Source organism: Miniopterus schreibersii, assembly GCF_964146895.1.
Source record: "Miniopterus schreibersii genome assembly, chromosome: 5".
In the NCBI taxonomy this organism is placed as follows: Eukaryota; Metazoa; Chordata; class Mammalia; order Chiroptera; family Miniopteridae; genus Miniopterus; species Miniopterus schreibersii.
Window position 1 is genome coordinate 63,579,373 of NC_138106.1, and position 14,295 is coordinate 63,593,667.

The following is a 14,295-nucleotide window of genomic DNA, read 5'->3' on the forward strand; positions in this document are numbered from 1 at the left end:
GAGGGTTGGGGAGAAAATATCTCAAATGCGGATGTTAATTCTAACAAAGGGAATGTCACTGGTTGAATTGCAATAGCAGAAAAGAAGGTAAAAATACCAACTTGTAATTTTTAAACCTGTATTTGTAAGCTACATAAGTAACAATGCCTGCAGTTAAACCCAATGAATTCACTCTTGCTAATAATACTGAATCACGAAAACAAGAGTTTTCCTAATCAACTCAAATAAACTGACATTTCCAAAGCACCTACTATGTTCAAGGTACTGTGCTAATTGTAGTGGAAATTTTTCCAAATAATAATAAAAGCACAAGAGATGGCCTCAGCCTTTTGAAGATTTTTTTTTTTAAACTTATTGACTGAGACAGAATTGGTTATATATAAACTAAAAGAGCCAAATAAGTGAGAAAAACCTCACAACCTAACTGGAATCATTATGTTTGCCATAGATGTAGACTGCTACGATTTGGGAGATTTTCAGTTCACTTTATGCAATGAAAGACTATTTTCATATTTCACCAATGATGTAAATAAAGAGTATCTTCGCCATCGTCTCCTTAAAATTCTAAAAGTAAAACAGTATCCTAAATGTGAAACTGAAGGCTAGATCAAAAGGATTCTCAGTGCCAGAAAAACAAAAGATGTCTTTAACGTAGGTAAGAAAAAATAGTTAATTTATTTTCTAATCTTTGGATTTACAGAAACAAGTTGAATATCTTGAAGAAAGAAGTAAAAAGCAGCTTAGTTTCCTGGGCAAATGCAAATTTAAAAACCACAACCACCCAACACCAATCAGGGTGATGTTCCTGGTGGGCCCTTTCTGAGGACTGGTAGAAACTGCTTTTTTTTATCTCTGTTTTTATGCTTGTCCCAATATCTTTTAAGGGAGGGGTGAGGCGGGGGAAGAGGTGGCACTGTATAAAAGAAGCTGTCTTGATATTTCTAAAATTCATACAAAAACTTCCTAGGTAAGGAAACTTACCAGATTTTGGCACCAGATCTTTAGTGATGGACCCAGAAGCAACCTCCGTTTATTGGGATTATTTCTCTGTTACAAGCCAAAACCTTGATGACATGGAGGAGATTGACTCCCATGTTCCTTACACATCTGTTTTCCTTCCCGTCTTTTACACAGCCGTGTTCCTGATCGGAGTGCTGGGGAATCTCCTCCTCATGAGTGTGTTGCATTTCAGACAGGGCAGCCGAAGACTGATTGACATCTTTATCATGAACCTGGCTGCCTCTGACTTCATTTTCCTCATCACGTTGCCTCTCTGGGTGGATAAAGAAGCATCTTTAGGACTGTGGCGAACGGGCTCTTTCCTGTGCAAAGGCAGCTCCTACCTGATCTCAGTCAACATGCACTGCAGTGTCTTCCTGCTCACCTGCATGAGTGTTGACCGCTACCTGGCAATTGTGTGTCCAACCGTAGCCAGGAAATTCAGAAGGAGAGACTATGCGTATGGGGTCTGTACCAGTGTCTGGTTTATCTCCTGCCTCCTGGGGTTGCCTACTGTTCTGTCCAGGGAGGTCACCCTGATTAATGACAAGCCATACTGTGCAGAGAAGAGGGCCACTTCAATTAAACTGACTTGGGCCCTGGTGTCTTTAATTTTTGCCTTTTTTGCTCCTCTGGTGAGCATTGTGACCTGCTACTGTTGCATCACAAGGAAGCTGTGCGCCCATTACCAGCAGACGGGAAAGCACAGCAAGAAGCTGAGGAAATCCATCAAGATCATATTTATTGTCGTGGCAGCCTTTGTCTTCTCCTGGCTGCCCTTCAATACTTTCAAGCTCCTGGCCATTGTCTCCAGGTTGCAGCAGGAGCTCTACTTTTCCTCATCTGTTCTCCAGCTGGGCATGAAGGTGAGTGGGCCCTTAGCATTTGCCAACAGCTGTGTCAACCCTTTTATTTACTATATCTTTGACAGCTACATCCGCCGGGCCACTGTGCACTGCTTGTGCCCTGGCCTGAAGAACTCTGACTTTGGGAGCAGCACTGAGACATCAGATAGTCACCTCACTAAGGCTTTCTCCAGCTTCATTCATGCAGGGGATTTTGCCAGAAGGAGAAAGAGGTCTGTGTCACTCTAAAAGGGACTGCGACTTTTCAAGTTCTGTTGGTGACTTGGACAGTTAATTTGGGCCATTGACAGGGAAAGAAGAAAAGTATTGCTGAAAGTGTCCATATTGCTTCATAAATGCAAGGAAGAGTTCATTTTTACTAAAGAAACAACTGAAAAATCCTTATGTTTGTGGATATAATATTGTTGTTTTTTAGCTGAATGGCCTTGCCAATCCAGTTTGCCAGGCAAAATACAACTTCTATATGTCCTTGAACTCTGAGATAAAGGCTCCTGCTTGGACTAGTTCCTTTCTCCATGATTCTTAATACACATTTAGGCCCTTTCCTCTCTCAAACACCATGACACCGTGGTCCACACCCCCTTCACACTAGGGTCCAAAGTGGACTACATTTAAAGGATTCTGCCCAGTTTCATCTGGTGAGAAATGTGGTGTCAATGCAGGTAGCAAAAATTATAATATGCATGTGCTCTGTAATTAATTGTTCCTGAGTAATGAAGTGAGGTTCTGGTCTTGCTATTTAAAACCTCGTATGGTGATTCTTTACCATCTTCCAATATTGTCTTTCACCCTATGCCATTCAAAATAACTTTAGGCTGGCAAAAAGCTCATGGGGATGAATCATTTTGTTATTGTGTTTATCATTTGAGACTTACATTATCATCTGGTCTGAATATTTTAATAAGAAAGCATAAGGCAAGGCTTGACCTTTATTTTCTGTATAAGATATCTTAGTAAAAATGTATCTCATTATAATGGTGTAGTAACTGCTTTTCAATGGGGTTTTGGTATGCTCTTTTGTTTTTATTGTCTTTATAATTAGGATATGACTTCACTTTAATTATATGTTTTTAAATTACCCAGTTATCTGGTTATCAAATAAAAATGTTACTACTAATCTAATTAGAGGTCATCAAATACTTAGCTTCAGCCTTGTGCAGGTTATGATTTTATATTTTAATTAAAATGTTAGTGCTATACATTCCTTATAGCCTCATTTGCTCTTATGTATAATTTCAAGATTTGGTCCAGTAATATAGGAAAGCAGGATGCTCTGTATTCAGCTGAAGTTAAAAAAAATCGTAACAAAGATGATGTTGGTATTATATATACATTTTTCCAAACCCAGATACTATCCTGAATTATTAGGTTTAACTTCATCCTAATGTTGGAACACTGAGCAAATCATTTTAATCTTCCATACTTAAATATAGTTGGTACTATCTATGTCTATAGAATTCTCAAGAATATTATAAAACTAATAAGTATAATGGTTTATAAAAATATTGAGTAACAAGTTATTATATAAAGCTGTTGGGTTTCTATTATTATTGAATGTTGCTTAAAAATTTCCAAGCTAAAATATCAAATGACAGCCACTCTCATTTAGCAAATATTAAGAATCTAACTTCTGTTTCATTTCTTTAGTTTTTGCAAGAATATTTAAAATAACATTAAAAAAATATTGTTATACTTTTTAATACATTAAACAGACATGCTAATTTTATGACTTTAAAAAATCTTAGTGTATTTTATATTGATAATGTACCAAAGAGATGGAAGGAAAAATAGGCACAATTTTATAGATGGCATAACTGTCATAGAAAAAAGTTCAAAACTTGCTTAAGTTGTTAAGTGACTATGTCGTATATGGATTCCTCTGGTATGAAATGTAATCTACATTACAATAGCATTAAAAGTTTTATTATTAGTTTTATTATTTGGTTAGGTCTCATCTTGCATATTTTTAAACCATATTATTTTCACAATTTTACATGAACGAATTTTATATATGTATGTAGATAAAAACATACTCAGAAACACGGACATATTTTAATAACTTTTCAATATTTTTGTTATCTCAGTTAAACTCCCCTGAGGGTTCCTTTGTGGTAATTTAAAGTCATTATAGAACAAATCAACACACATTGCCACAAATTCTAAAAAATTAATCTGACACCTTAACACAATCATGCCTTGCTCTGTTACATCCAAAGACAGAAAAACAAAATAAAATTTAATAAGAGCAAATCTATAAGGAAATCTTTGCAGATTAACATTACCTGTTGTTGTTTGTTTAAGCAGTCCAAAGCTATTGCCAGGATGTTACTGACAGTAATCTCCCAAGCATTTCTCAAGCAATTTTTATTCAACTTACCACAGAAAAGCTCTCCATTCAAACTTGAGTAAGATGCCATCGATAACTTATAATTAATTTTAGAATAGTTATACCCGCACACAATCACAAACACACATTTACCCCATTTGGGCCATATTTGAACATTAAAACTAACCTGGTATTCCTGGGAGTACCTTAATTTGTCCACTCTAACAAGTCAAAATCACTTCTGAGTGAAAATGACAGTGAGAAAAACAGTCTTAAAGGGAAGCTATGTGCGTGACTGAGAGTAGACTATTACTGGGGGTCACAAGATAATTTTAAAATAGGTGAAGAAATGCACGGTCTGATGGTAAGCTGAGTGAAAGAAATCTTCCTCTATGATTCATCTTGACTCCTAAAATTATTCTCTATTCCTTCCCCCTAGCAATCTCAGAGGTGAGAAATGACTGTGTGTGTCACAGAGAACAGTAAGCCTCAGTTTTCCTGTAGAGCTCATTCACAAAAGTCAAGCAATATTGAAAGAATTACAAATTTATTTCTATACGGGCCACTGGCGTTGCCTGCTAGCAAGATGATGCCTCCAGCCCCAGGAGAGAGAGAAGCCTCCATCCAGAGAAAAAGAAAAATCTACCAGAATATTTGTAAATGGTTACTGGACTTTGCCTTTCACAGAGGTTGGTGTGGATTGGATTGTCCCTTGCAACTGCCTGTTTTTATTTTAAGTTCTTTTCTTTGCATCAGTCTTCTTTATTTTTGTCCATTCTATGAGTAAACAATTATTACTAGACTTTACATATATGTGTACAGGGGAAAACAACAGTACCAGTGACCTGATTCCATACTGCAGATGTAAAAATCCACCTTCGGATGAATTATTTTTGTCTCTTGCTTTCTTTGTCATTTCCTTAATACAGTTGTATTTCCTAAATGTATTTGATAAACGGGAATTGTATCCTAAGATTAAATTACAGCGTTTTTTTAAAAAAACCTATTTTGCCATGCCGGCATGGCTCAGCGTTTGAGCATTGACCTAGGATCCAGGAGATCGAGATTCGATTCCTGTTCAGGGCACTTGCCCGGGTTTCGGGCTCCACTCCCAGTGGGGGGTGTGCAGGAGGCAGCTGATCAATGACTCATCATTGATGCTTTTATTTCTCTCTCTCCCTCTCCTTTTCTCTCTCTGAAATCAATAAAGATATATTTAAATATATATATAGCCCGGCCAGGCGTGGCTCAGCGGTTCAGCATCGACCTAGGATCCAGGCGATCAGGGTTCGATTCCCGGTCAGGGCACATGCCCGGGTTGCGGGCTGCAGCTGATCAATGACTCTCTCATCACTGATGTTTCTATCTCTCTCTCTCCTTCTCCTTTCCTCTCTCTGAAATCAATAAAGATATATTTAAAAAAAATAAAAAATATATAAAGGTCCTTGTTAGAATACGTTATGATCTGTATTTTATAAATGCACTTTCCCATTTGCTCTTATATATAAGGCAGAAGATCTAGCAATTCTTGTGATGTTCTTAGATCAAATAAAATTTAATTCATTGAAACTTATAGATGACTAAAGACTATTTTTAATTTTTTTAAAAATTGTGGCAGATTCTTCAGCAAGGAGCTCTGCTCTTTTCCTTAAAAAGTAGAGACAGTATTTAAGTATTTAAATATATTAACTATAAGTACAATATTTAAGAACTGTCTATTGCAAAACTTTACAAATCCCTAAATTTGAAAATTTCAGGATGGCATATATTTTACTCCACACAAATTTAGCAAAGTGTAACCTCTTCATAGCTACTTCATGATGTGTAGAAAAATAAAGCAGATTGAGATGCCCATCCTGAGTGTTCGGCCTTACTAGCTAATTAAGTCACATTCCTCTCTGCATCATAGGTTAATGATTTAATTTTATGCCATAGATCGTAAAGTTCCTTAGAAATAGTCATTATCTTAAACATCAAACTGTAAATGCAAAGTGTCTATTTTGTACAATGCACTATGACAACCACAAATTTATTATTATAACTGATATATTCCTTATGATAACTGATGGATTCTAAAGCAGGCACGTTGCAGTCACTCACAAAACACAAATGTGCACAGTGTACAAATACAGCTGATAAGTACCTATTGAATCTTGTTGCTAATATTCAGACTAAAGTATTTGACAGAATGCGAGAAAGGAGAAAAAGCAAAGAAAAATATAGTAAATAGAAAATACGAAATTAAATGGCACATATAAGTATAAATATATCTATCAGCAACTACAATAAAAACACAAATGGATTAAAATTTCCTCTTAAAAAATCAAACAAATAACCTGTTTCACAATCAACTACTATACAGGGTGGAGCAAAGCTAGGTTTACAGTTGTTTGTATGGAAAAAATACAATAATAAATAATAACACAAGAATAAACTCTGTTTTGTGTACCACAACTGTAAACCTACTTTTGCCACACCCTCTCTATATGGCGCTATTAGACTCTGTGGGATTTTAAGAGGAAGTCATAGAATTTATCTTTTCATCAAGTTTACAGTTCCCATAGTTACTTATTGTTTGAATCAAACGATAAAGTACTGACACCCAAGAATAGCTTTACAGATAAAAAGAAAATTACAAGTCAAATCACTTTCTTTGATCTTTCCCAATGTTTAGGGAAAAGCCCATACTTAGTCCACATACAAGTCACTTCATGTAACTGTCATTTTGACATGGTTATTTCCCAAATATTGTCACATTTCCTTAACAAAATGTTCACATTGGTATCTCTAAATGAAAACACTTTTGTTACCCTTAAAGATTGTTAGGTATAAAAGATTATTTTAAACACAAGAGCACATCTTGAACAGTATTAACTTTAAATTTATTTTCAAATGACAAACTAAAGAAGACATGCAAAGTACATAACTCTTCTCTAACCTGGCCAAAAGACAGTGATTTAATAAGATATCCTCTCACTCACCCTCAGTTTAGACCAAAAGCAAAACTGACAACTCAGGTGGAGAAGTGGTAGATGAGAAATGAAACTTGGCCTGTGGTGTCATGTTTAAAACAAAAAATAAAAATTTAGAGGAATTAAAGGTAGGTGAAAATAGCTACTCTATTTCTAATGAAAAAAAATGTACATGCCCTAATTCATATGCATCAATAAAAATAGTTTAAAATTAGAAAATTGGTGACGAATTGAAAAAAAGTCAATGCAGCACTGCATAGTCTTTATGATTTCAAATCACAATAATTTCACTTCTTTTACTCAGGCATAAAATGTGCCAATAAACTTAAGAAAATATTTAGCATGATAAATAATCAAAATGGCCAAATTAAAATAACAAAATAATTTTTACCTATTAAATTGGCAAAGATTTGAATATTAAATACTAATTTTGACCAGGATTTGGAGGTATGGAGTCGGGGGGGAGACTTCTTGGACTATTAAGTGTAGTTCGATTAAGCTTTTTAGAGGAATTTAGAATATATGTGAAAAGCAATTGCACTTTCAGGATTTTATCCTGGAATGTAATTATGACCACATGCAAAGATATATAACATGCATTTTTATTGCAGCATTGTTTAGAAAAGTGAAAACAACCTAAATGTCCTCTAATAGAAAATTGGCTGAATAAATTAAGGTTCCTATACATCCTTACAATGGAAGACAATGTAGCCTTTAAAAATATGGTACCATGTACTGACATGGAAAAATATTCATAATATGTTAAATGAAGTTAAGTAAAAGATAAGTCTACAAAGCAGTATCTATAGGATAATCACAGTTGTGAACATTTCATTTATGCAAGAATATAAAAACACTAGAAACCTTACAACAAAATGTTCATCACTAGGTAGTGAGCTTACAAGTGTTTTTTATTTTTATTATTACCTGTATTGTCCAAAAAGAACATGCATTAACTATAGTAAGAAAAAAATCTGTATTTTTAAATTAAGTACACAAAATAAAAATTAGAGCTAAAGTAAATTTGTTATAAAACATCAACCTGAATCATAGGCCTTCTGGTTCTTCATTACATTGTATTTCTGATTTCTTAGTGAGTATAACCCTTACACTGGCCATGAGCCCTTTCCTAATGAACAATCATCTGATTCTTTTTAAGATGGTCTATTATCTGTACAGGTACCTGATTCCTTAAGAGCAATAATTTCAGAACTGTTATACATTTAAAAGTTTTAAATGGACATGAGGAGTTGACCAGGGGTTGACTACTCCAGCATTCAAGGAAGAGCCCCATTTCCCTGTGCCCTCCCTTAGCACAGCAGCTATTGCAACCTGCATATGGAATCATCCGATGGACTAAGAGTGAGCTCCCTGATGGGGAGAGAGCGCCATGTCTTCATTTGTGTATGTCTATATCAAATCACGCACACATGATCGTTGAGCTAAACTGAACATGCTAGAAATATCACACCACTGGCTAAAATTAATGTGAAAAATATTTACAAGTATTAACTATTCAAGTTTTGTATTTTTTCTTCTTTTGCTTTTAATATGTTGTAACTATGGGGGTCTAGACACATATCATTTATACTTCATTTAGGAACAGTAATCTTGCCACTCATCTTAGCTTTTTATAAAATTGAAGTATAGTTGGTATACAATATTATCTTAGTTTCAGGTGTACAATATAGTGATTCAACACATATATCTTACGATATGATCACCACACTAAGTCTAGCAATCATCTGTCTCCATGTGAAGTTATCATAATATTATTGACTATATTCCTCTTCACATTTTCCATCCATACGCCCATAGGTCTCCCCTCTAGCAACCATCAGTTTGATCTGTTTCTATGAGTCTGTTTTTATTTTATTTGTTTGTTTCATTATTTTAGATTCTACATATAAGTTAAATTATATGTATTTGTCTTTGTCTGACTTATTTCACTTAACATAATGCCCTCTAAGTCCATTCAGTTGTAAAAAATAAATTTAGTAAAGTAGCAGGGTAAAAAATTAATATACAGATTCATCACCTAATAATGAAGGATCAGAAGTAGAAATTAAGAAAACAACCCTGTTTACAATAGCATAGAAAATAATAAAATACCTAGGAATAAATTTAACAAAGGAGGTGAAAGACCTATGCTCTAAAAACTAAGACCCTAAAGAAAGAAATTGAAAGGAGAAACAAGATGGCAGGTAGGTAACAGCCGCACCCGCCGCCTCCCACAACCACATCAAAATCACAACTGAAATGCAGAACCACCATCACTCAGAGCCTCCTGAAATCTGGCTGAACAGAAGCCCCACAACTAGGGAGCTGAAGCAGCACCGAGACGGTAGGAGGGGCAGAGACGCGGGCTGATGGGGGCTGAATCACAGAGATGTGGCCGCGGGCCCACACCCAGAGCCGCAGGTTAAACCCAGGAGGACATCTTGGGGGTGGAGGTTTCCTGGAGGAACGAGGGGTCCCAGCCCCACAGCAGGCCCCCAACCCAGGGTTCCAGGGGTAGGAAGAGACATCCCCACAACTCCGGGCTGTGAAACCAGCGGGGACTGTCCCTGAGGGTCGCGGAGGCTGCGGGAGCCCCAGCAGCTCCTCCTAAAGGGCCCGGCACGGACTCACTCGGACACTCCCTCTGAGCCCAGTGCTGGGCAGCAGCCTGAAAGGAACCTGGGACATTTGGGGAGGAACTAATTTGCCTGAAATTGGGATGAGAGGGGCAGCTTTCTTCCAGGCAGAAGGGCTGGCAGAGGCCATGGCTCCTTTTCAGAGTCCTCCCCGCACACAGCCGGCAGGCAGGCACCATATTTGAGTCGCCAGCACCTGACTCACACCTTTGGCCCCGCCCCGTGATTCCCGGAGGCCCCGCCCTCCCCACCTGCAGCTCATCCAGGCCATTTCCAGTGGCTTTTCTGTGCAAGTGGCCTCTCGAGCCTCATGCTTTGGACTTTCCTAAAATCTCTCAAACAAGCAGCAGCGGGCCCCATACGGCTTGATAAGCGGCCCCAGGCCTGGCACTAGCAGCAGCCTGCATTGGCTCATAGCTTGGCCTCTCCTGGGCACAAGTAGCAGCCAACTACGCTTTGCTGTGTAGCTCATGCTGGGTGGCCCTGGGCAAGGCACTGGCACAGGCTGACTTTGCCCCTCTGGGGAGGCCCCAGAGACAGTGCACCTGGTGGTCAGACTCGACCACACTGGATTACAACCCTACCACAACCACGAGTGACACACTCAAGGGGCGCACTTGGTGAACACCAAAGCTCCACTGAAGTAAATCCTGCTCCATAGGGGTGTCTCCAGCACAGCAGCCCTTTGGCTGTAGTTGCAGCTGGTCCTCACAGCTGATTGGCCTGGGGGTCAATTCCTCCCAGGGACGCCAACAGCAACCAAGGCTTAACTAGAACAGGACAGTGCACACAACCCACACTGGGGAGCACCTGGAAGGCCCAGCTCAGGTGACAGGGGAGCTGAGTCACTGGACCCTACAGGACATCTACTACACAAAGCCACTCTACAAATTCCAGGAGACATGGCAGCTCTACCTAATACATAGAAACATACACCTGGAAGCAGCCAAAATGTGGAGGCAAAGAAACATGTCACAAAGGAAAGAACAGAAGAAATCTCCAGAAAAGGAGCTAAATGAAATAGAACCAAGAAAGCTACTAGATACAGAGTTCAGAATTATGGTTATAAGGATGCTCAAGCATATTAGTAAGAGTATTACGAAAACAAGTGAGACCATCGATGACATAAATGTACCAATCAGAAATGAAGGCTACATGAACTGAAATGAAGAATAATTTACAGGGAATCAACAGTAGAGGACACCGAGAATCAAATCAGCAATTTGGAACATGAGGTAACAAAAACTGGAAGAGCAAAAAGAATCCAGAAATATGAAAATAGTGTCAGGAGCCTCTGGGACAACTTCAAGAGGCCCAACATTTGTATTATTGGGGTGCCAGAAGGAGAGGAAAGAGAGCAAGAAATTGAAAACCTATTTGAGAAAGTAATTACAGAAAACTTCCCCTACCTGGGGAAAGAAATAGACTTAAAAGTCCGGGAGGCACAGAGAGTCCCAAACAAGAGGAACCCAAAGAGACCCACAGCAAGACACATCATAATTAAAATGCCAAAGGTTAAAGACAAAGAGAGAATCTTAAAAGCAGCAAGAGAAAAGCAATTAGTTACCTACAAGGGAGCGCCCATACAACTATCAGCTGATTTCTCAACAGAAACCTTGCAGGCCAGAAGGGCGTGGCAAGAAATATTCAAAGTGATGAAAAACATGGAATTACAACCAAGATTACTCTACCCAGCACAGCTATCATTTAGAATTGAAGGTCAGATAAAGAGCTTCACAGATAAGAAACAGCTAAAGGAGTTCATCACCACCAGACCAGCACTACAGGAAATGTTGAAGGGTCTTCTTTAAGAAGAAGCTAATGAACAAAAGAATCTGATGAACTAAATAGATCCAGAGACATTGACGCATGCAACACATGGTCATATTTCAGATGGAAGAAGGAAGGGGAGTGGAGGGTGGGAAGAGATTAACCAACAAAGTTATATGCATATATGCATAACCCATGGACACAGACAATAATGGGGTGAAGGCCTGGGGAGGAGGTGGAAGGGAGGTGGAAGGGGGGGGGAAATGGGACCCTGTAATACTTTCAACAATAAAGATAAATTTAAAAATAAATAAATAAACAAAAAAACCTAAGTAGAAATAATAATAAAAAAATAAGAAATTGTAGAGGATGAAAATAAATGGAAGGGTATACAGTGCTCACAGATTGAAAGGATTAATATCAATAAAATGTTTATATTACCCAAAGCAATCTTCAGGTTCAATGCAATGCCTATCAAAATACCAATGACATTCTTCTCAGAATCCTAAAATAATCCTGAAATTTAAAATGGAACCACAACAGACCCGAATAGCCACAGCAATCCTGAGAAAGAAAAACAAAGTTGGAGGTACCATGTACCTAGATTTCAAACTACGTTTCAAAGCTATAGTAATCAAATAGCGTGGGACTGGCATAAAAACAGACAGATCAAAGGAACAAAATAGAGAGCCCAGAAATAAACCCTTGCTTACATAGTCAATTAATCTATGACAAAGGAGGCAAAAATAGACAATGGACAGTGTCTTCCATTAGTAGTGTTGAAAAAACTAGACAAATACTTTAACTTTTTAGGTAATTCTAGCTGATTTTGATTAGAGAAGTGAAGCAGCAACTTTTACTCAATTCCTATTCAGCTCTTTCTCTCTGTGACCTTAATGTCCTATTTAAATGGAAGACTTTTCTTAATACCTTAAGGACTTTAAGGGAGAGATCAACAGCAATGCGGTCATAGTCGTGGACTTTAACACCCCACTGACTTCACTGGATAGATCTTCCAGACAAAAGTCAACATAGAAGGAGTGACTCTAAATGGCACACTAGATCAAATGGATTTAACTGATATTTACAGAACATTTCACCCCAATGCTGCAGAATATACATTCCTCCAAGTGCACATGGGTCATGCTCAAAGATAGACCACATGTTAGGACACAAAACAAGTCTCTACAAGTTCAAGACAATTGAAATCATATCAAGCATCTCAGATCGCAAGAGCATGAAATTAGAAATCAACTACAGTAAAAACACTCAAAAACACTCAAACACATGGAGGCTAAATAGCATGTTATTAAACAATGAATGGGTTACCAATAAGATCAAAAACTTCCTGGAAACAAATGAAAATGAACACACAACAACCCAAAATCTATGGGACACAGTGAAAGCAGCCCTAAGAGGGAAGTTCCTAGCACTGCAGGCCTACCTCAAAAAGCAAGAAAAATTTTTAGTAAACTATCTAACCCTACAACTTAAAGAATTAGAAAGCTCCCCTGTGAAGCCATCTGGATCAGGGCTTTTGTTTGCTGGGATTTTTTTATTCGATTTCATCAGTTATTAGCCTATTCAGGTTTTTTGACTCTTCCTGATTCAGTTTTACATGATCTCACTCATATGTGGAATCTAATAAACAAAATAGACTGAGGAACAAAATGGATCCAGAGACACAGAAGCATGAAACAGACTGAGGGATCTCAGTGGGAAGGTGGGGGTGGGGGAGTGGGTGGGGAGAAAGTAATCAAAGAACTTATATGCATGTAGGCATAACTCATGGACACTGACAACAGTGTGGTGAAGGCCTGGGGTGGGGGGATCAATGGGGAAAAAAGGGGGAATATTCAACAATAAAGATAAATATAAATAAATAAATAAATAAATAAATAAATAAATGGAAGAGTTTTCTTAATGTAAATCCAGTATGATTTGTAATAAAAAGGGTGATTCCCAATTATAAGCATGGGATAGTCAAAAGTTCTTCCAGTTATTACCAGACCATTATATCTTTCACAAACTCCAAGCCTATATGACTCCGCACTTCTGACAGGAAGTCAGAGTAGTATTATGGGTCAAATAATTGATTGGAAAATAAACTACATAAAGACTATAAAAAACACTACATCAGTTAATATTCTCTTTCTAGCACTGCCTGAAAAGAGCACAGCTAACTCAAATACCATCATATAAAATGTTTATATCATTAGCTTATAGTTTTCATTATGATGTAGCTCTACCACTGGCTGGGTGGTATAGCATTGTGACTAAAGAACACAGACCCAAATTTGCCCTTTAATGTCTATGGAGGTTGAACAAGTTTCTTAACTTTCCTGAGTTTGTTTCTCTCTGTGAAATGGGGACAGTTATACCTTAGAGAGTGGCAGCTCTAATTAATTGGAATGAGAGTGTAAGAAATTCAGGACAGTGTCTGGTACATATTAAGAGCTTAATAAATGATGGTTGAGAAACCACTTTCTAGATGAAATAAATAAGATTGAAAGAAATCAGATTTCACATAATTCTTAATGAACTGAACTAAAAATTAAACTCTGATGTCAATGAAACCCAGATCTATGTAATTCCAAAGCTCATGCTTTTATTTACTTCACCATATATTTTTTTCTCTGATACCAAGATTTTTTAATAGACTGTTAACACCACAGCCTTCCCTTGGTTTAGTTTTCTCTCTCTCCCCCTACCCCTTCTCTCTCTTC

The 14,295-nt window shown here is 37.6% G+C and overlaps 1 protein-coding gene across 1 annotated transcript; it reads left to right on the top strand.

The window, feature by feature from the left end:
• Positions 1–1,007: 1,007 nt before the first annotated feature.
• On the top strand, positions 1,008–2,296 carry GPR15 (G protein-coupled receptor 15; the record flags this gene model as incomplete). Its single annotated transcript, XM_081138042.1, has 1 exon — positions 1,008–2,296. One exon carries the CDS (start codon positions 1,008–1,010, stop codon positions 2,091–2,093), a length of 1,086 nt encoding a protein of 361 aa, XP_080994168.1. The 3' UTR covers positions 2,094–2,296.
• Positions 2,297–14,295: the final 11,999 nt, after the last annotated feature.